The sequence below is a fragment of the Scylla paramamosain genome, chromosome 30, assembly GCF_035594125.1.
Source record: "Scylla paramamosain isolate STU-SP2022 chromosome 30, ASM3559412v1, whole genome shotgun sequence".
NCBI classification, from domain to species: Eukaryota; Metazoa; Arthropoda; class Malacostraca; order Decapoda; family Portunidae; genus Scylla; species Scylla paramamosain.
In genome coordinates, this window is record NC_087180.1 from 13,521,615 (window position 1) to 13,544,775 (window position 23,161).

The 23,161-nt window shown below is 42.1% G+C and overlaps 2 protein-coding genes across 10 annotated transcripts in view; one reads left to right on the forward strand and one right to left on the reverse strand.

The window, feature by feature from the left end:
* Positions 1-1,714, reverse strand: part of LOC135115868 (carbonic anhydrase-related protein 10-like) — a 75,288-nt gene extending 73,574 nt beyond the window's left edge. Inside the window, exon 1 of the mRNA XM_064032948.1 lies at positions 1,551-1,714. Within this exon, the coding sequence (XP_063889018.1) occupies positions 1,551-1,565 (15 nt within the window). The 5' untranslated portion in view covers positions 1,566-1,714. The remainder of the gene's footprint in view (positions 1-1,550) is intronic.
* LOC135115866 (uncharacterized) overlaps positions 1-23,161 on the forward strand; it is a 204,369-nt gene that overhangs the window by 96,443 nt on the left and 84,765 nt on the right. For 3 of the 9 annotated variants that reach the window (XM_064032943.1, XM_064032942.1, XM_064032940.1), the window contains one exon: positions 17,882-18,091. The exons of the other annotated variants lie outside the window; for them this stretch is intronic. The gene's annotated coding sequence lies outside the window, so the exon portion shown is untranslated. The remainder of the gene's footprint in view (positions 1-17,881; positions 18,092-23,161) is intronic. 9 annotated transcript variants of the gene reach the window in all.

Consider the following 23,161-nt stretch of genomic DNA (forward strand, 5'->3'; position numbering starts at 1 on the left):
GTGAAAGAAAATAAGAAAACAGTTTTGTCGTATCTAAAATCTGATTTATATGTCATTCATTCCAAGGCAAAAGTGATACAACTAAATCCCAACTTTTAGTCCAAAACTTTATCGTTTTTTAGACTTTCTGAATGAATATAGATATTTTTAACATTCCTAAAATCTGTCACGTTTTAAATATTTATTGGTCTAAAAGTGTATTTCAGTTTCCGATTTTACGTTTTTTAGTTGAATGGAAAGTAAGCCATATTAACAAGTCTCTCCGTCTCTCTTGCTTCCCACGCCAGACACTCCACCTGCACTCACTCCCACAGGTAACCTTTAATTAGTGGTATTTGTGTGCCATGCTTCAATGTGGTACACTTGTGTGTGGCGCGAGCTTTTCCATCTTTCAGCAGTGCGATGAGGCAAAAAAAAGTGCGCATCATTTTACTTTCATTCCTTTCATGTGATGGGGGAAAAAGTTGGCCTAATTTACTTTTATTACCTTCGTGTTTGACGGAAAAAAGAATTTGATAATGAAGCTGTAATCTACTGTATTTTTTCTTTTTGTTCCATATGTTGCTGAAATTAAGTGCACTCACCACCTTACATCATCCGAAAAAAGAACATATATATATATATATATATATATATATATATATATATATATATATATATATATATATATATATATATATATATATATATATATATATATATATATATATATATATATATATATATACGAGTATATATATATATATATGTGTGTGTGTGTGTGTATAACAAGTACTCACATTTTCGTATGTAACGCAGAAATCACCACGATCTCAGATAAATATAATTAAGAAAACTGTAAGCGTAACATTCTGTCACTCCATCGCCTGGAAAAAATCTCTAAACTTTCTCCACCCGAAAGAAACAAAACCAATTCTTAAACTGCACTTAAAACAAAAATCATAATAATTATATTTCGATATGAAAGTAAAACATTATCGTCATAAAAGAGGTATTTTTATCTAGAAATATCGTACTCGTCGCCATTTCGCAAGAAATCGTTGCAAAAACAGACCAGTCCAAATACGTATCATATGATGGAAATATATAGAATAAAAGAGCAACAAAAGATAATAGAAATGTTATATAAAGAATAACATAATGGAAGAACAAAAGGAGGCAGACCAGTTACTTCTAAAGAGACTGTTTGGAATAGAAACAAAAAAACAGAAACAAGAACTTTAACTCGATAGCAAAACTTTCACAAAACACCAAATAAAATTATACAAATCTGAAAGAAAGAAAGAAAAAAAAAGAAAATAACGAACATCCATCTGAGAGTTCACCAAACACTAAATTAAATTATGGAAACACAGTAGAAAACACAGCAGCAAAAATCAGAGCGTTCCCCTTAAACCTCATCAAAACCTAACCAAGTGACTGAAACAAGAGAGAGAGAGAGAGAGAGAGAGAGAGAGAGAGAGAGAGAGAGAGAGAGAGAGAGAGAGAGAGAGAGAGAAAGAGAGAACAACTTCTTTGGACTCACTCCCAAAAGTTGATGCAAAACTCACCTCAGCCGGGAACATCTGCCCCTGAATGCTGTGCTCCGAGCCGACGGTGTGTGTGCTGCGGGCGGCGTTGGACCACCTCAGCACGGCGTGGGCGAGGGTGTGGGCGTAATGGAGGGGACCGTCACTCACCTGCCACACTTTGCCCGCGCCCACAGACCATCGCAACCCGAAACCCGTGTTGGTCAGGGTCCCATCAACCTGTGTGTGTGTGTGTGTGTGTGTGAGTGTGTGTGTGTGTGTGTGTGTGTGTGTGTATTGGAGGAAAGAGAGAAAAGGGGAGACTGCGTTATTCATGGATGAGTGAAAGGAAAACGAGTGTGTGATTTTTTCTTCTTTTCTTTTACATCCAAACATACCAAGGGGACAGACACAGCACACACTATTTCATCATTTCCACCATTCTCTCTCTCTCTCTCTCTCTCTCTCTCTCTCTCTCTCTCTCTCTCTCTCTCCTCTCTCTCTCTCTCTCTCTCCTCTCTCTCCTACACACACACATTTCTGTTTTTTTTTAGATGGATTACACCAGAACCTCCCTTTATATGCAGGATCCTTTATTTGTTATTCATTTAGGTCATGTCATTTACCCTGGCAAGTTCAACAGCTTACTCCATCCATTCAATCTCACATGTCATTTATTCAGTCTTTCCCTTAATCATTTGCAAATTCTTCGTATTAAAAAAAAGCGTGAAAACTTGCATAAAGAGACTTAGTAATAGCGTAACTGCAATTAAGAACACCGGATATGAGAGAGAGAGAGAGAGAGAGAGAGAGAGAGAGAGAGAGAGAGAGAGAGAGAGAGAGAGAGAGAGAGAGAGAGAGAGAGAGAGAAAGGAAAAAATAATATCCCTGAAAAATAGAAATAGAGACAGTGACAGACACTCGGGGTTTGGGGGGAATAGTTCACACACACACACACACACACACACACACACACACACACCCACACACACACACACACACACACACACACACACACACACACACACACACACACACACACACACACACACGTCCCACAAAACCGTTATTCCAACACACACACACACACACACACACACACACACACACACACACACACACACACACACACACAGTAACACCTTAACACAAAAAGACCTGTACATACACACACGCAAACACACACAAGACTCATAAAGGGAACACCTCCCTAACCTTATGGGAGGAAAGGGTGAGCTGAGGGAGGGTGTGGTCAAACACGATGGACGAGGTAACGAGGTCCACAGGTGACTGCCTCTTGCCATCGCTACACAGCCGCCAGCGTCTGTTAATGATGCCCCAGAAGCCAGGCCCGGATATCCCGTCATAACTCCACCAGGAAGACCAATCGAAAGTTGTGTTCCTCGTCTGTGGATGAGGTGGAGGAGATGGAGAAGTGTTAACCCTTTACTTCTGTGGTCATGTTTTATTAACTTCCTAGCACTGTAATAATCGTTTGTGGAGGAGTATAGGAGAGAAAAGAAGCGAAAACAGGGGATTAATCATAACTTTTTACGTCACAGAAATATTTATGAAAACAGCACAAAACTAGTGTCTAAAAAGTTAAAGGTACTGAAGGGAATAATTTGCTGAGCAGTGAAAGGGTTAAGATTGATATTTCTAAAAGGTCAGTGTTAATGGTGGTAGGTTAAAAAGTGGAGCAGTATTAAATGAAATGGATAAGTACTCTCAGGATCTAAAAAGCGTAAAAAAAAGTGGATAAGTCTTGTGGTAGTGCAGGTGGTAATGGTGATAAGTTAAAAAGTGGAGTATATTAAAGGTGGATTTAAGCATTTTCTAGATGTAGTGTAGGTAGTAATAGTGATAAATAGAAAAGTGGATGATTTTAGATGGAATTAAAATGAATATATCTCGTCCAGTGGTGGTGCATGAGAAGGGCCGCGATAATCTGTGACGTATAGAGAAAGTGGAGCCTATTAGGTGGAGACGAGGTGGATGTAAGGTGATGCTTTTTGTCTGTTGGTGATGAATGTAGAAGTAATGGTGGTGGTAACATCTAAGTTATTAAAATACGGTGTTTTCTAAATTGTGGTGGTGGTGGTGGTGGTAGTGGAGTATGAACAGTAAGGGTGGAGATGGATGGAAATGGCAAAAATAGGATACTGAAGTGGAGGAGGAGGTGGAGACGACAGTGGTAAAAGTGATGACAGGTGGAAAGGTCGAAGTGGTGAAGATAATATTCAACAGTGGAGAGAGAGAGAGAGAGAGAGAGAGAGAGAGAGAGAGAGAGAGAGAGAGAGAGAGAGAGAGAGAGAGAGAGAGAGAGAGAGAGAGAGAGAGAGAGAGAGAGAGAGAGAGAGAGAGAGTTCAATTTTGGTAATGGAATGTAGGTGTGGTAAGGTGTGCTGGAGACAGGTGGAGTGGTGGAGGGAAGGTGAGAGGCGCTGATGAGATGTGGAGAGAAAGATGAACCGCAGTGGTGGAGAAAGGAAGCAAGAGTCAATGGCAGTGAAAGAGAGTGGGCGGTGGTGACATGGCGGTGGTGGTGGTGGTGGTGGTGGTAATGTAATGAAGTGTAAGTGGTGGGAATAGTGGGAATTGTGGGAACAGTGGTGGCGGTGGAGGGAACGCCGATGAATGACAGTATAGGGGGAATGATAAAGGCGATGTACGGGAATGTAGTGAAGCAGACCAGAAAATGAATAAGTAATGTGCAAGGGAAGGAAGGAAAAGGGAAGTTTAGAGGGGATAAAGAGAGAGCTTTGGTGAATATTACAGGTGGAGGGGTCAACGATACAGGCTGTGGTGGACATGTGAAAGCAGCAATGATGGTAGTGGTGGTGGTGGTGGTGGTGGAATAAGGAAGGACTAGGTTTAAATATGCATGCACTCATTGAAAGGGATCTACAGAGGAAAAAGGGCATAAAAGAGGGGAAAGAAAGAAATGCGAAAAGAAAATTAAAAAGCTAGTAATGAAAGGGAATTAAAGCACACACACACACACACACACACACACACACACACACACACACACACACACACACATTGCAAAGCCTCCTCGTATCTCTTAATCGTATATTCACCTGTTTAAACAAGGAAATAAGACAAAACAAACAAGCAAAAGGCCTTCTATGACTTACACACAGTCTTCCCTCCTCCTCCCCCCTCCCTCTCCTCCTCCTTTCCCCTCCTCTCCTCCTCCACTCGAGTCCCTGAGGCGGAGTATGCAAGGGTTTACTTCTCGAGGACACGACTACGTATCTTAACCTGCCGAAAATAGGTTTCTGTTTACTTGGCAAACTACACATCCACCTTCATTTCATTTTTTTATCTTTTTGTGTAAACCAACTTGATTCTGTGAAGTGGAGGAGGATGCGGGCCGGAGAATACTGGATGAGAGAGAGAGAGAGAGAGAGAGAGAGAGAGAGAGAGAGAGAGAGAGAGAGAGAGAGGAGAGAGAGAGAGAGAGAGAGAATATGAATGAGGAAGAAATAGAGTACGTGAGAGGGGAAAGGAGAACCGGAGGAAGAAAGAGGCTGCGAGCGAGATGAAGGAGGAGAAAGCTGTAGAGAGAGAGAGAGAGAGAGAGAGAGAGAGAGAGAGAGAGAGAGAGAGAGAGAGAGAGAGAGAGAGAGAGAGAGAGAGAGAGGAGTGTATGCCCTTAATTAAGCAACCAACATACGCATCCCTCCACACTATAACAACACAGGAAAGATTACCAACTTAAAAATGCGCCGTCATTAACGCTTAAGGGGAAAAAGAAGAGGAGGAGGAGGAGGGTGGGGGTAAATAGGGTGACAAAGGACGCCTCTTACATTCCCCCCTTCCCTTAGTGGTAAATGGGCTCCACCATTTAATGACGCTTAGGTGTTGTTTGTAATTTGGTGATGATTAGCAACTTCACTCTTAATCTATTTTTTGTTTTGGGATGTGGTTCTGATTGTGCACCTGTGTAACACACACACACTTACACACACACACACACACACACACACACACACACACACACACACACACACACACAGTTCTGAAGTCTCTTCGTGTGTGTGCGCGCGCGCGCTACAAAGGAATATAAACACCAAAGGTATTTTAATGAAGGTACGAAGTATAGAAGAGGCCACGTAAACAGAGAGAGAGAGAGAGGAGAGAGAGAGAGAGAGAGAGAGAGAGAGAGAGAGAGAGAGAGAGAGAGAGAGAGAGAGAGAGAGAGAGAGGTGGATGTAATATAGACTACGCAGAGAAGGAAGAGGAAGGAGAAGAAAAGGAAGAAAAAACAATCAGTAGATGAAAAGAGAAAAAAACACACACACACACACACACACACACACACACACACACACACACACACACACACACACACACACACACACAGACAGAGACAGACAGACACAGACAAAGGGAGAGCAAGAAAGGGGGTAAGGGAAGGAGAAACTGATAACAACTCCCAAGAGAACTGTTCCTCTCGCCTGACTAGCAATTATCTCTGCTAATAGCTTTGGAACCTATTGTAGGAGGAGGAGGAGGAGGGAGGAAGGGCGAAGGGAGGAAGGGAGAATGGAGGGGACAGAAAGGGTATTATTGGCTTATTGGGAAGTGGAATATGGATCTTGTCAACTCGATCATCTCTCTGCAATTTTTGTCTCTATTTTTCATTTCCTTCAATTCCCTGATGACTCTTGCCTCGTTTCCAGTCAGTTCGCATTAGTGGACGAATACACTTTGTTTCTTTATGGTCTTTCCTTTTTTTTTCTTCTTTTTTATTTATGTCCCTTTTATCTTACTTCCTTTATTCCTTCCTTCCTTCCTTCCTTATTCACGTACTTCTGTTCTTATGCCATTTCCTTGTCTTGCTTCCCTCTTCCTCCCATCCCTCATTTTCCTCATTCTTGGGTCTTTCCTTCCTTCCTTATTTGTTTTCTTTGACCTCTCCTTCTCTTCAATTTCTTCTTCTCCCATCTGTCATTCGTCTTCTTCCTTCAGTCCTTCCTTCCTTACTTGCTTTCTATATCCTTTCTTTCTTTCTTCCTCTCTCTTCCTCCCACACCTCATTCCTTCCTTCTTGTGATCCTTTCTTAGTTGCCTTTTTCTCTTCTCCTTTTCCTCCCGTCCTTCGCTTCCTCCCTCCTACGTAACTAATGATCGTTATTTAGATTGCACCTGCTCATCCCCATCGTTTGTCTTTCGCGTCTTCTCCTTTATCATTGTTCATCTTTGTCCTAGCTAGTGGGCAGGATATCTCATTTCTCTCTCTCTCTCTCTCTCTCTCTCTCTCTCTCTCTCTCTCTCTCTCTCTTTCTCTCTCTCTCTCTCTCCTCTCTCTCTCTCTCTCTCTCTCTCTCTCTCTCTCTCTCTCTCTCTCTCTCTCTCTCTCTCTCTCTCATGGCTTCTCTTTTCATTTTCGTTATGTGTAAAGCGAGAGAGAGAGAGAGAGAGAGAGAGAGAGAGAGAGAGAGAGAGAGAGAGAGAGAGAGAGAGAGAGAGACTCCTGACCTACTAATGTGCCGCAGTGAAAAACATTACCTACCAAATTACAGGTGTGGTCTAAAGTGTCACTCCCACGCCCTCCCCAGGTGACCGCCACCACCACCACCACCGCCACCACCACCACCACCACCATCACCACCACCACAGCACCTTGCCACGCCCATACCACATACACACACACACACACACACACACACACACACACACACACACACACACACACACACACACACACACACACACACACACACATGTAATCTCTGCCCCAGGCCAAGCTGAGACTTCGTAAGGGAATTAATTTAGAGACAAGGCCCGGAGCTCCAACCATTTCCTTCGTGCATGTGTTAGGCTGGGGCGCGTGTCCGTCTGAGTTTCTCTCTTTCTCTCCCTCTTTCCCTCACTCCCTCTAAAAGCAAAACTTTTCTCCTTACATCCTGCGCCACGCCCCCTTCTTCCCTCCCTCCCTCCCCTCCTTCCCTCCTCCCCTCTCTCACCTTCCTGTAAAACTTTGAACAGAAGTTAAGTTGAAGTAAATGCGGCTCTCCTCCTCCTCCTCCTCCTCCTCCTCCTCCTCCTCCTCCTCCTCCTCCTCCTCCTCCTCCTCCTCCTATTCCTATTTTCTTCCTCCATTCCTTCCTCCATGTCTCTTATCTCATTTCTCTCTTTCTCGCTCTCTCTTTCTTCCTCCTGTCCCTATTGTGTTTTCTCAATTTCGTCTCTTTCTCTCTCTCTCTTCTTCTCCGATAAGTTATTTTGTATCTGTGTGTGTCAGTCTGTAATAAGTCTTGTCAGCTTCTCTTCTGCTTAATTCTCTTCTAAATCCAAGTAAATCCTCTTTTTTACTCCTCCCCTGCATCGCTTTCATCCTTGTTATCTCTATTATTGCCTTGCCTTACCTCTCTCTCTCTCTCTCTCTCTCTCTCTCTCTCTCTCTCTCTCTCTCTCTCTCTCTCTCTCTCTCTCTCTCTCTGGTAATCCTCTTTTGTATCTCGCATTTTCTTTTTTTTTCTCCTTAATGGCCGGAGAGAGATACCACTAACGGTTATCTTATCTGTGTTCTCTTCCTATTCTTTTCCCTCGGTGTCCTGAGGTGCTGCTTAACATTCCAGGAACCATTAATGTTTGCCGTGGAGATGTCAAAAGATAGAATACCCACTGCAGGTGTAACTGAGGAGAACCTTTTTTTTTCTTTTTTTTTTTTTTTGTATAGTTTTTATGGTTGCGTTTTCTTTGCTGTTGTTGTTGTTGTTTTTGTTGTTGTTGTTGTTGCTATCATTATTGCTGTTGTCATTTTTGTTGTTATCTGATTTGGTACACTACTACTATTACCACAACAACAACTACTACTACTACTACCACCACTAATACTACTACTACCACTACTACTACTACTACTACTACTACTACTACTACTACTACTATTACTACTACTACTACTGCTGCTGCTGCTGCTGCTATTACACTTAAATTAATTCCTCAGATCTAAAAGAAAAACTTGGTCTCATACTCATTCGCCACACACACACACACACACACACACACACACACACACACACACACACACACACACACACACACACACACACACACACACACACACACACACACACACACAATCTCGCACTCTGGACATGCTGTAGGAAGTTATAAAAACAGCTTTGTAGAGACAGAGTGAAGTGGGGAGACCTGGACTGGTTTCTAAAATTTGGTGGAAGCTGCAGCGTGAGAAGGGAGTGGTTTGTACGCCGCTGTGAAACTACTGAGCTTTAGGGGGGCTTAACTAGATGGTGTTCTGGGTCTTGGAGGCTCTTAAGGTGTGGTTTAGTGCCCTGAACGTCTTGGTATTACAGTCATTTTAACCATCTCAAGGTACGTTTGTGTCTGAGTTATGTGAAGTGCAAGTCCAGGAAAGTAAGTTTTGGTGATTTAACATTAGCATTATAACGCATCTCTATCACCATCACTAATATCATTTTGTCGTATCTCTTTTAACCCGTCGACTGCTAATGGCGATATGACGCTTCATATTTGAGTGAACGTAGATCGTGTGACTGAGCGTAGATTGAATTAATGTCTTTGAAAGGTTTGAATGACTTGATGGCTCATTTTGCTCCCAGTGGTGACTGCAGAAGTGTTATGCTAAGTATGCACCACATTACTTTTATATTAAGAGGAAATATATAACAGTGAGAGGACTAAGATCGTCACTGACATTTTTATTGGACATCTCACACAGAACATTAATCTTCACAAAGTTAATGTTCGGACAATGACCATCACATTCATAGATGCCACTGCTGTGAACGTTGATGACACGAAAATGCCACGTTTATATATAAATTCAAATAGCTACAGTACATGTCACTGTTGTGAAATACATTTAAATACTAAAGTTAATAAAGGCAGTATGCACAGGTGCGACTACTGTGAGCGTTATCATTATGAGCACCAAACAAATAAACAGACTTAAAAAACAGTAGTATATGTTACCAATGTAGAATTTATATGCAGATTTTTAGCTTTAAAGAAAAGACTATGCTCAAAAAACAAGTGAAAAAGTCAGACAAAAGAGAGGTATTTAAATAAATACGCTTATAAAAGATTATGGATATAAAGAACTAAAAATAAAGAATAAAACACATCGTAAAAAAGACTCATTTAAATAAAATACACAAACTAGAAATTACGTTGGAAAAAAAAAACATGAACGTAAAAACATTGATGTAAAAAAACTAAATAAATACAACTAATTATATTTAAACACTGACCTGGATCGGGGTCGGCAGAGGTCAGCGTGAGGCAGATCACCAGGACCACCAACGTGACCTTGCGGGGCGGCACCATGACGTCACCACCACCACCACCACCACCACCACCACCACCACTACCTCCTCCTACTACCACCGCCACCACCACCGCTTCCTTCGCCCAGGCCCCGCCCTTAGGCACCTCGCTCTCGACCTCGCCATGTCAGCAGCGCCTCTTTCAGGGGTTTACTGTTCCTCATTCGAAGCAGTGAAGCGTGTTTCGATTAAGTTCTTACACTAATGTTTGCTTATTTGTTTTTTACCGTGTTTGTTTCTGGCAGGTGTTCTTTTTTCTCCTTACTGACGTTAGTGTTGAGGTGTTTCGTCGGTTTTCTCGAGGTTTATTAAGTGTTTCAGAGTCTCAGTGCTTCAGATTTGGTGTCGGTCTGAAGCATCACAAGCTGCACGCACTAATATTTATGGTTCCATTGGTGACAGTTATATTTTTTTCTCACATTTTTACTGTTTTTTTTTATTATTATTTTTTTTCGTCCCTTGCCGTCGTTTTGATGTGTATAATAACGTGTTATTTTGAACGTTTTGGTCCACTCGGTATCATTTCACGTCGACGCACACGGGCTTTGTAAATGTTTTAATTGAAACTCCCTAAATGGATGCTCTTATATTTGTTTTTGTCGAAAGAAGTGCATGGAATTATGGCCGTCATACGTTTATGCCACGCAGTGTATGTGTATTTCGCGCTGCATAGTTATAATTCTGCAAGGGACTTTTGTAGCATTTTTCCAGGTACAAAAATATCACGGCTTTAACAGTATTTGCTCAGTTAACCTTAAATATATTCCACTTCCATGTGTTTCGAGAGCTGCTTCACGAGGCGTCACTTTTATTTTCAAAGCGAAACCTGCCTTCGAGACTCAGTCAGAACCATCAAGAAAAAAAGAAAAGAAAAAAAAAAAAAGAGAATCTCACAGTGAAGCAACAGCACCAGCGGCAGGAACAGGAACAGGCGCCATTATCGTAATTTAACACATCCGACTTCACATCAGACCGTCTCTGCGATTTTTCTTTTGGCACATTTCACCTCCGTCTGTGTAAGTCGACTCTCCTCCATCACACTTGGCAGTTTTACCCCCTCGTCTTCCTGGCCGTGTCGGAGCCTCTGTTACCCTCCGTTACCCCGCGTCATTACTGTCCCAGGAGGCGATAAGGGCGAGGGGAGGAGCTGTGGGTCCCGCGCTCTCCTGTCGCTTGATGCTCCCTGACGTGAAATAAGTCTCGTGAAATATTTATAACTGACATTCTAGGGAACACGTGTGGGAGATTGACTTTTGTGCCGTGTTAGTGTGTGTGTGTGTGTGTGTGTGTGGGTGGGTGGGTGTGTGCGTGCGTGCGTGTGTGTGTGCGGGAGAGTGGGTGGGTGTAAAATTGCTGTATCACTGCGTTTTCTTCACTGCTTGGCTCCAGGTTGTCTGCTGTAGCTACCTCAGTTCAGTCTCGTTCACCGTTGCCACACCTGTAGGGAAGAAACGTGTACTTAATTAACAGGTAGATGTAGATTAGTGTCAAGAATTACACGTACCACACACAACACCCCAGTACATCAATCAATATATCACCTAGGTAATTACACAGATAGGAATGCAGATTAGATGAGGGAAGGAATGTAGTGCTAATAATTTGTATCAGGAAATGGGGTAAATAGCAAATGATAGGTTGTTCAGGTCACTCAATCACTGCACCTATGTTCCTGCCTTCCTCGTGACCTGTATGCCTCGAGACAAGTACAAATGGTAGGTTCCCAAGCTGACACCTGTAATTACTTCCCCAGGTGAGTTATCTCCTCCCCTTACTCCCTCTTCGGTTCGCCCGCCCACCTTCCTTGCTCCCTTATCTAGTCCTAGTTCAACATTTTTTCTTCCTTTTCCTCCTTTTCTTCCTTCTTCGTTACTTCCTTATCCTCTCTCTCCTCCTTTTTTTTTCTTTCCATTCATTTCATCTTTTTTTTTTCTTCCCAACTTCTTTTCTCTCATCTTCTCTCCCTCTATCTTACTTCAGTCTTCTCTTTTCCTCCCTCCTCGTATTCCTTCTCCCTCTCTCTCTCTTCAACCTTCTTTTTTTTTCTTTCCTCCTCTCATTCCTTCTCTCTCTATCTTTCCTCTACCATCTCTTTTCTCCTTTTCTCTCCTTCCCTCTTCCTCTTTTCTCTTTCTTCAACATTATTTTTTCTCCCTTTCTCTCCTTACCTCTCCTTTTTCCTCAACCTTTCCCATTCTCATATACCTCTCTGTCTTTTCTCACCTTCATCTTTTCTTTCTTCCTCTCCCTTTCTCTTAGTTCAACATCATCATCATCCCTTCTCTCATTATCTCTCTTTTTTTTTTTCTTTTTCTCCTTTCTTCCCCGTCCTCTTTCCTCCCTTTCCTTCACTCTCTGTTCTCTACTACTCTTCCTACTCTCTTTCTCTTTCCTCCTCCTCCTCCTCCTCCTCCTGTTCTTCCGTCTTCTGCAATCTCTTCTAATCATTTCCTCCTTCTCTTCTGCTTCTGCTTAACTCGATATTTTTTTCTCTTGCTTTATTTTTCTTACTTCAGATGCAATTTTTATTTCCCCTCTCGTTTGTCTTCCTTTCCCGATATTTTGGTTTCTCATCCTTGACATTCCTCCTCCACATTCCACTTCTTCTTCTTCTTCTTCTTCTTCTTCTTCTTCTTCTTCTTCTTCTTCTTCTTCTTCTTCTTCTTCTTCTTCTTCTTCTTCTTCTTCTTCTTCTTCTTCTTCTTCTTCTTCTTCTTCTTCTTCTTCTTCTTCTTCTTCTTCTTCTTCTTCTTCTTCTTCTTCTTCTTCTTCTTCTTCTTCTTCTTCTTCTTCTTCTTCTTCTTCTTCTTCTTCTTCTTCTTCTTCTTCTTCTTCTTCTTCTTCTTCTTCTTCTTCTTCTTCTTCTTCTTCTTCTTCTTCTTCTTCTTCTTCTTCTTCTTCTTCTTCTTCTTCTTCTTCTTCTTCTTCTTCTTCTTCTTCTTCTTCTTCTTCTTCTTCTTCTTCTTCTTCTTCTTCTTCTTCTTCTTCTTCTTCTTCTTCTTCTTCTTCTTCTTCTTCTTCTTCTTCTTCTTCTTCTTCTTCTTCTTCTTCTTCTTCTTCTTCTTCTTCTTCTTCTTCTTCTTCTTCTTCTTCTTCTTCTTCTTCTTCTTCTTCTTCTTCTTCTTCTTCTTCTTCTTCTTCTTCTTCTTCTTCTTCTTCTTCTTCTTCTTCTTCTTCTTCTTCTTCTTCTTCTTCTTCTTCTTCTTCTTCTTCTTCTTCTTCTTCTTCTTCTTCTTCTTCTTCTTCTTCTTCTTCTTCTTCTTCTTCTTCTTCTTCTTCTTCTTCTTCTTCTTCTTCTTCTTCCTTAAACATATTCTTAGTTTGTAAGCACACACACACACACACACACACACACACACACACACACACACACACACACACACACACACACACACACGTCCTAATGGTTGCAGTTTTTTCTTTTTTTTTTCAATGGAAGGAAAAATAAACTCATTAACCATAATGGGATGAACCACATGATTACGTAAACTGCACCTTGAATTTAGGGACAATTAATTATCCGTGGGTAAAGCACTCTCCATTTAGCTGAGACCTTTAACGGCGCGAAATGCTGCGTATGTCGTTGTGGTGCTTAGAAATGTAATATTCTCATAATGTTCTTAGTTTTGCGTTGCTCTGTCCGCTGAAATTGTGAAGACTTATTGTACATTATCTACTGGGGCTGTTGTTATTATTATTATTATTATTATTATTATTATTATTATTATTATTATTGTTGTTGTTGTTGTTGTTGTTGTTGTAGTTGTTATTCTCAAGCGTGGTGTGGTGAAATGCAGTGTTATTTGCCCCAAAGGCCTATTGGTGATATATAAAGGAATGTTGGTGAATGTGGTTGTATCGATGTAAACGCCTTGTTCACTCGTAATGTAGATAGAGAGTCTAGTAGTAGTTGTAGTAGGAGTAGTAGTAATAGTAATAGTAATAGTAGTAGTAGTAATAGTAGTAGTAGTAGTAGTAACAGTAGTAGTAGTAGTAGTAGTAGTAGTTATTGTAATAGTAACAATGATAGTAGTAGTTGATGTGGTAGCAGTAATAAAAAAAATAATAATGATAATACCGTTGTTATTCGTATTATTTTTATCATCATCCTTGCTGATGTTGCTGTGTCAAGACTTCATGGTTTTCATTGACATGCCCCATAATCATGCATACAGCCGCACGCGCACGGACACACACGCACACACACACACGCACACACGCAAGGGTTCAGGAGACAGTGGAGATCTTAAGGTTAAATTAGAAAATGAGAGAAGAATACAAGTCAGTGAATGTATGTTGCTTATTATCAGTTTTAGTACATTTGTGAATAATAATTCGATGAATATTATATCGAAAGTTATTCAGTTCAAATAACGTAATAAATATATCAGTAAAGAAATAGAAGTATCTCTGTTTTAAATTATCTAATACAGTAATAAAGGAATCATAAATTTTATTCCCATTGTATTTCTTATGGATGTCATATATATAGAGTTAGAAATTGAAGCAGAAATAACACTGACATTTTATAACTTAATTGAATATTCATCGTATATTTCTCGGAGGGAGTGCGAATATACGAGATGAAATAGGTATAAAAAAATTTTAACAAGTCGGATATTCTTATTAGACTGTTCAGTGTAAACATCGTTACGTTGATGGAAAAACACGAAGGAAAAATTAAGGGTTATAAATTTCAAGAGCCAGGGCAGCATTACTCTTTTTTCCCCAGTTTGTCCCGATCCAGCCCACCTGCCTCTCTGCCTCATGCCTCCCCACGTCCTTGTGTTTCCCTTGCCCCAGCTTGCCCCAGTCCCTCCCCAATTGTTCACCACCCCTTTATGTCTTCATCATCTCCTCAGCTTCCAATAACTCTTGTAAAGCGTTCTTCCCCTTTTATTTCTTTACCTCCTCTACTTATCTCCAGGTTTCCGTGCCTTCCTCTCTCTCAGCCCCCACGAAACACTGTCCACTTCATTTCTTTATCCGTTCACTTTCCGTTTTCTTTTCCCAGGTCTAGTTCTTTGATACTACGCTAGAACTTCGAATGCTTTGAATTTTGATGGTAGATAAAGTAGATGATTGAAGTCTGGTGATTGTCGCGTTTGTTGTCTTCGTGGTCTTTTTAATTCTTATTGATTTTCAAAGATTGTTTTTATTAAGAGTTGTACTCATGTGGATGAAAAAGGCTGGGTCAGGCTACGTTTGTTTACACACACACACACACACACACACACACACACACACACACACACACACACACACACACACACACACACACACACACACACACACACACACACACACACAATGAGACCCTAATTATTCTTTTCCGAAGCAGTTTCTTTTATTATTTTATTCTCAAGTATGACGTCTGATGATACTTGAGTGAAGAGGCTTTTGTTTTGTTTTGTTTTGTTTCGTCATATAGTATTCTGTGTAAATAAAACTCTCTCTCTCTCTCTCTCTCTCTCTCTCTCTCTCTCTCTCTCTCTCTCTCTCTCTCTCTCTCTCTCTCTCTCTCTCTCTGACATTCGCAACTTTAATTTCTCTGCTTTTCTCTGCAATTCCTCGCGCTGTGTCATTACATTCTCTCGTATTCAGTCACGCAGGTGAAAGTGTGTCTTATGTCACCTGTCCAGCTATCACCTGTCCTCTCCACCACTCTCTCCACCTGTCACAAAACCAGCAATCAATACTGTGACCTTTAGAATGAAATAGTTTTTTAGTAGAACTTTAATGGAAGCGTTCAGTGATTTAGTTAATCCTTCACACTTCACTTTATTCCATTACTTTGTTGTAAAGTATTCCCTACGCACGTACGTACCACCCCCTCTCTCTCTCTCTCTCTCTCTCTCTCTCTCTCTCTCTCTCTCTCTCTCTCTCTCTCTCTCTCTCTCTCTCCCCTGTGTTCTAGTGTGGTGGGTTTGCGGTACTAAATATAAGTTGATATTCATGTCAGTGTGATTGGAGTTGTTTTTTATTCTTATATTTTTTTTTCAGGGATCGGTAATTGAGCATGTATTTTTCTTGCTTTCACGGTTCTTAGCCTGTCAGAAACATCTACATAAAAGAAAAAACGTATTGCACGAGAGAGAGAGAGAGAGAGAGAGAGAGAGAGAGAGAGAGAGCACTGGATAAATACTGATATGGAAACAGCACCACACAAATGTAGCTTAGACTCTGTATTCTGCAATTACACAAATACGTACAGCTTGGTATACACACACACACACACACACACACACACACACACACACACACACACACACACACACACACACACACACACACACACACACACACACACACACACGAATGCACACAAATAATCAATAAGCATCCAGAATTCGGCTGTTCGTTGATTGGTTCCCTTTCACGAATCACGTAAATCTGGTCTCGCTGTGACGCTTTCAAGGGCCCATGCCCCCCTCCCCACCCACCACAATCATCCTCCCCCCAACACTCCCACCCTGTCATCCTCCCCGCCCCCTCTCCACCAAGCTGCAGGTGCGGACTTAAAACGGATCCATTATTCTTTCCCCCCCGTGTGTGTGAGTGTGTGTGTGTGTGTGTGTGTGTGTGTGTGTGTGTCAAGGTTGCGCGAAGTAATTAAATTGAAGGACTGAGATGTCACTGATGTGGTTACGTGTTTTTATGTTCGTTTTGTTTCATGTGTTGCGTCGTGTTTGTGTTTTTTTCTTCTTTTTTTATGTCAGGGATGTGTTTGTATTCTAAAAAGTCTGCTTAGCATTTTCTCTCTTGCTTTTCCCTGTCCTCATGTTTCTGTCTTGTGTGTTTTACGCGGTAGAAAGAGAAAGGAAGGACAGGAAAAGAAGCGAGAATGGTGTCGGTGGTGGCAGTGGGTGATAGAAAAGGAGAGATAAAGAAGGGGAAGGAAGAAGCGAGAGGTAAATGTCTTTGTCAAGGGGAGGAAGAATTGAGAAGAATGGAGCCGTGTTTTGAAGGAGGAGGAGACAAGGGGAAGGAGAGAAAAAGTGTCACAGAATTCAGTTTTACATTCGTCTACACCTGCATTGTGTGTGTGTGTGTGTGTGTGTGTGTGTGTGTGTGTGTGTGTGTGTGTGTGTGTGTTAGAGATTTATGACTTTCGACGTTATCATGGATCCACGCACATGACGGACTTATGATAAATGTCTTCTTATTTTTGTTTTCCTTTTATTTTTTTTTTTTTGTCTTTTCTTTTCTTTATCCCCTCTCTCTTTCTTTCTTTTTACAACACACCTGTTTAAGTTCCGTGAATATTATGCAGCGTACACACACACACACACACACACACACACACACACACACACACACACACACACACACACACACACACACACACACACACACACACACACACACACACACACACAATAGCGTGACCTCCACTCTCCATCGTGACCCGCACCGCGAGCTGTGACCTCACCTATAATTGCAGGTAATTACTTCGGCCACATCTCAGCCATTTTCTTACGGCATCGTGTTGTTTTGTGTCGCTTGTTTGTGATTGTGGTGGTTTTTGATAAGAGAATAATGCAATATAGTCATTACGGTTGTTGTTTATTTAAGATAAGCGAATGTACAGTAAGTTTCCTGGTGTTTGTGAATGTAAGAAAATAAAGTAAAGTGAAATAAAGTGAGTAAGTGTTACATCGATACAGGATAGGACCAACTCGTCCCTTAACAGCAGCAAATGGTTAGGTCTGTCGCCCTCTGTACAAAACTGAAAGATGTGTGCATATGGAGAAGCTAAATAAAATTGAGGCTCTTGCTAATTAGCTAATTCATAACTGTGGGCCGAGTTGGTATGTAGTAGACCGACTTGATGTTGGTTCGAATTGGCAGTAGGCCGAGTTGGTAAAGGACAGCGTTGACAATGGACCGAGTTGGCCTGCAGCAGTTACGTGCACTCACTCTTAAAGTTTAAACATTTCTACCGAAGGAAAATGTCAACAGTGAGAACTATTTTCCGAGTATTTATTGTTGTATGCATTATGTTTTATTCACTTCACGAGTGTTAAATAATACTCCTCTCCACAGCCAGTGAGGTGACGTGCAGGCCTGGTGGCGGAGAAGGCGAAAGGAGACTGGAGGCACTGCTCAGGAATTACTGCGCGCGCTGCATCATTAAGGATCCCTACCGTGACATTATTATAAAGTTCAGAGTGAAATTTTTAACATTACGTGAAAGGAAGATCTGAATAAACATTCCTGAGAAATATCACGCGTACTGCTGCCGTCACGTTAAGAGTATGTTTATGAATTGTTACTTAGGATTTCTTAGTCTCTTGTCACTTAGACGCTGACGAAAATGTTAAGGTATATAAGAACGTCCATGAATGACTCAACACACACACACACACACACACACACACACACACACACACACACACACACACACACACACACACAAAAACGCAGAGAAATAGAAAGGACAGTGTCATTTCGGCTGTTATTCAATCATTCACTTTAACCTTCACCTCTACACCAAGGGTCTTTTCTCATATGCTGCCATTAAATTTACAAGTACTTTCTTTTTAAACTTTTGGGTTCTGAATCGATAACCAATAAGTCTTCATTGCCACTCCCCTTCATTATTCTTTTCTTTTTCTTTTATTCTCCATTTCGTAACTCTCCTATCATTCCTCTCCTCCTTAACCTTTTTATTATTATTATTATCGCCAGTCACCCTCCTCTCTTTTATTCCTTTCTTCACTCCTGCGTTCTTTTGAATTTTTCTTTCCTTCCTTTCCTTTACCATTCTTCCCGTCCTTTATCAGCAATCCCCGTGTCTTTTTCTTTTCTTTCTCCTTGTTTACTTTCCTTTCTTCACTCCTCCTGCCCTCTCCTTTTAGTCTCATTTTATTCCTTCGTCTATTTATCCCTTTCTCTTGGATCTTTACCATTATCACCAGTCTCTCGTATACTCTTTTATCTCTCCTTGCTTCATTTCCCATTTTTCACTCCTTACACACTCTATCATTCCCTTTCATTCCATTCCTTTCCCATTTAATCCCTTCCCTTTCAGGACCCAAACCATTACCACCAATCTCAATTTACAACGATTTTTCACCCATTTCTTGCCTGACATCCTTTTTCGTGTTGTATTCCTGTGACGTAATTCAAACCAAGGCATAGAAAACGTGGGAAGAGATAAGACACGTGGCTTGAGGGAAACACGTGGGTCGCCTCGGATGAAAGACTGAAATAATGAGAAGAAAAGAAACAGGTTAGGTAGGTTTCAAGGCAGGTGGAAGTGGAGGTCAAAGGGGAAGAACTGTGGTGTTTGGTGATAAGGTCGTGGTTGGGTAAGGGCGGGGGAGAATAAGGTGGGATCAGGTGGGGGTGGAAGGAGGAAGGGGCGCAAGTCGTAGCAAAGTTAATCGAGTGAATGTTAAGCTTCCAGCGTGTGTCACTTGATTGTTCTATATCACGCAAGTTTCTCTCTCTCTCTCTCTCTCTCTCTCTCTCTCTCTCTCTCTCTCTCTCTCTCTCTCTCTCTCTCTCTCTCTCTCTCTCTCTCTCTCTCTCTCTCTCTCTCTTTCACACACACACACACACACACACACACACACACACACACACACACACACACACACACACACACACACACACACACACGTTTCAAGATTCACTTATGCAGCTCAAGATCACCTTTGTACTTTGTAGCACAGAGAATGTGTGTGTGTGTGTGTGTGTGTGTGTGTGTGTTCATATGTTATTCTGTGTAATACCTTAGTGGTCTCTCTCTCTCTCTCTCTCTCTCTCTCTCTCTCTCTCTCTCTCTCTCTCTCTCTCTCTCTCTCTCTCTCTCTCTCTCTCTCTCTCTCTCTCTCTCTCTCTCTCTTGGCCTAGGTTTCATAGAGCTTAACACAGGCTTCAGTTTCCTCTTTCCCGAGCTTCACTTGATACCACTAACAGAACCCGGAGGTAATTGGCTGCGACAGAGGACACGCGCAGCCAATCAGAGCTCGACACATAGCGACATCTGCTGCCGGATGTACGATGCCGCCTGCTGAGTCTTGCTTGGTTTCATCGTGGCTGGTTTGAGAGAGTCCCTTAGTCAGATGAATTAGCTGTGAGGCGTGTGTGTTGGGCGGAGGAGGGGGATAGGTAGGTGTGTGAGTGTGGCAGAGGAATAAGTGGGTGTGTGTGTGAGAGGGAGGGAAGTGCGTGGGTGTGTTTGGGGTGATATGTGGATGGGTGTGTGGGAAAGGGATAGGTGGGTGTGTGTGGTTGGTGAGGTTGGTGTGTGTGTGTGTGTGTGTGTGTGTGTGTGTACGAAAGAGTTTTCTTTAACCTGCTCTACGTTTTTTTTTTTTTTTTTTTTGTCAGATAAGAAGAACAGACTTTCTCGTACTTTTTCCACTCATTAACTCTCCATTTCCAAGGCTCATTTCCAAACTTTCTGAAAGCGTCTTGTCTCTAAGTACTAACTCTCCTTTCTCTCTTCCTACCTCCCTACCTGTCTATTTACCTTCCTCCCTCCCTTCCTTCCTCCCTCCATCCGTCCCTATCAACCTACCTACCTGCCTATTTACATGCCTGCCTGACTGATCCTGCGCTCCCTGAAACCTTGCCGGAAAAACAAAACCTCTCTGCAATCGTTTCAGAGTCCAAAAATAGCATCGAATATATTCCACCTGAACCTTTCCTCTTGACGCGGCTGGAAAGGCCAAGCACACGAAATCACACTGAAAGTCATCCCTCTTAGCTAGTGTGTCCGTGTTCTGCTGCGTAAACATCCCTCGTCTCCCTAAATACTAGCACAAGATTGAAGGGTTCAGAGGGAAGAGTTGAAGGGGAGGCTGAAGGGGTAGAGGAAGAGGTTTGGGTGTACAAGACTTTTTTAAGAGAGGGTGTGGGGGTTTGGGGGGAAGGGAGAGTTAAGAGGCTGGGCGACTGGGCGAAGTAAATTGTGGGACCAGGGGAGAGGAAGGAAACTGAGGGAGAGAGGAAAAGGAATGAAAGGAAAGCAAGAGCGAGAGGCTGAAGTAGGGGAAGGGCAGAAGGCGAGGGGAAGATGGAGGGAAGAGGGAAGGGAAGTTTAGGATGTAGGACGTCACAGAAGAGGATGAAGATGGAGGTGGAGGATAGGAATAGGAGAAGGAAGTTGCAGGATTTGGATAAAAACAGACAAGAGAAAGAGGGGCAGTGAAGAGGAAGAGGAGGAGGAGGCATGAACGTGAGGAGCAGAGTCAAAAGGAGTCACGCGAAGCTCCAAGAAAAATGTTCCACTTGCTGCCTATCGAAGTGTGTCCGCTCGGCACTTTCTGGCTCTTTACAGCTCCTTTGGCCTCCCTCCCTGGCACTGTCCGGCCCTTTAGCAGCACGTCCGTTTTCTGATCGTGACACCGTCTTATTATTTAACCTCTTTTGAAACTTTCCCAGTGAGTGTTTTACTTGTGGGCAGCTTTCTTCTTAGTTCTTGGTTGTCCAGTTACTGACGTTAACCTTTAGATGTTGAAATTAATAATGATGATTCACTGATACGTTCTTAAGCCTAACTCAGCCAAGCCAGAGAGAGAGAGAGAGAGAGAGAGAGAGAGAGAGAGAGAGAGAGAGAGAGAAAAGTTTTGCTATTTAAGTATCGCATTGCATTCATCCTCTTATTGCCAGCGCTCCATTTCCATCTTTATTTACTTTTATAACTTCTAACTCGTTTTAAAGGAAAGCGTAAGTTATCCTGGAGGGAAGTCATAAATATCCGTGAGTGAGACGTACGTTGTGCTGTGGATATTCCCCGGTGGAGGGAAGGCGTCAGAGTAGAGAGAGAGAGAGAGAGAGAGAGAGAGAGAGAGAGAGAGAGAGAGAGAGAGAGAGAGAGAGAGAGTGGAGTGTACCTTCGCTCCCACCTGAAGAAGCTCACTTCCTCTAATCGGATATTAATGTTTCATACCTGAGACATTAGTGTTGCTCTGCTGCCTCCTCCTCCTCCTCCTCCTCCTCCTCCTCCTCCTCCTCCTCCTCATCCCGTTCATTATTCTCCTCCTTTCCTCTTCATCTTCATTCTATGCCTTTATTCCTTCTTTTGCTCTTCTCTTTCTCCTCTTTTTAAATTTTATCTTTACTCCTCTTTGTACCTCCTCCTCCTCCCCTCTTTCTGTCCTCTTCCATTGCGTCTTACTCATCCCCTCTTTTCCTTCTCATTTCCATCCTCCAAGTTCTCTCTCCTTCCATCTTCGTCCCCTTAGTCTTCTCCCGCTCGTCCCTTCCCTCCTCTTCGTATATTTGCATCCTCCTCCTTGCCTTTCTCTTTACCTTGAGCCGCAATCACGCGGGAACATCACCGTCATCATAATTCGTCGTTTCTTCGCGTGAAATTGATTCCTTCCATCCCTTTGCCTTTCTTCCTTCAGGTAAAATATATATGATGCTTGTTTGTCTGTAATTTCCTTCAATGGCTTTAACTTTCTGTTGCCTCGGAGGATTTAAATTATGTGCATTTGTCTTTGCGTTCACCAAAAGTTATATTTCAAGAGAGGTAGGAAGAAAACTATCACTGCGAAAATTCCTGGAAAAGTTCAACAGCATCGGGGGAAGGAAAATAATAAAACAAAATAATAAGAAAGAAAAAAAAAATTACCGATTCTCTAAAATGTTGTGAGGATTTTATATTTAGTAACACGGTAGGCGGCTATCAGCGGAGGCCTCAGGTAACTCACAGGTGATATAAGACCAGACCAGACGCGGCCTTCAGGTGAGCAGCTTGACTTCCATGTCGTATCTTCTCGGCCACGTTTACATTGGAGATTTTTACGGGGCCACTTTTGGGGTGTTTTGGTGGGTGTTTAAGGGACCCACTTTAAGGATGCTCTTGGTGAGGTAGGGGTTGTTTACGGGTAATTTGAATGTGTTTAGGGTTTGGAGATTACTTTAGGGGTAATTTAGGGTGTGAGGGAGTATTTTAGGGAGCATTTGCGGAAGATTTTGAATATTTTTAAGGTTTAGGGATTATTTTAGGAATGTTTTAGGGTGTCATGGTGGTGTTGAGGAGGCCAGTTTGTAAATATTTAAAGGAGTGTTTATGGGACAGCTTTAGTAGTCTTTGGAGATGTTTCAAGGATACTTATTGATATTTAGGAACATTTTTTTAGGGATTTTTAGGGGTTATTCTGAAGAGAGCACTTTCCATTCCTTCCCCTAGGTTACTTGAGAGAAAGCGTATTTATTTAGGGTGAAACTTTCCTGCCTGACCGCCATAATAATGCGTTGGTAAAGGGTCATCTATTTTACCTGTCCAGTGGTTCCTCCCCCGTCCTACCTAGGTTTACCTGAGTTCTTGGGTTATACAGGTGAGGCTCTCGCTGCCTTCTAGAA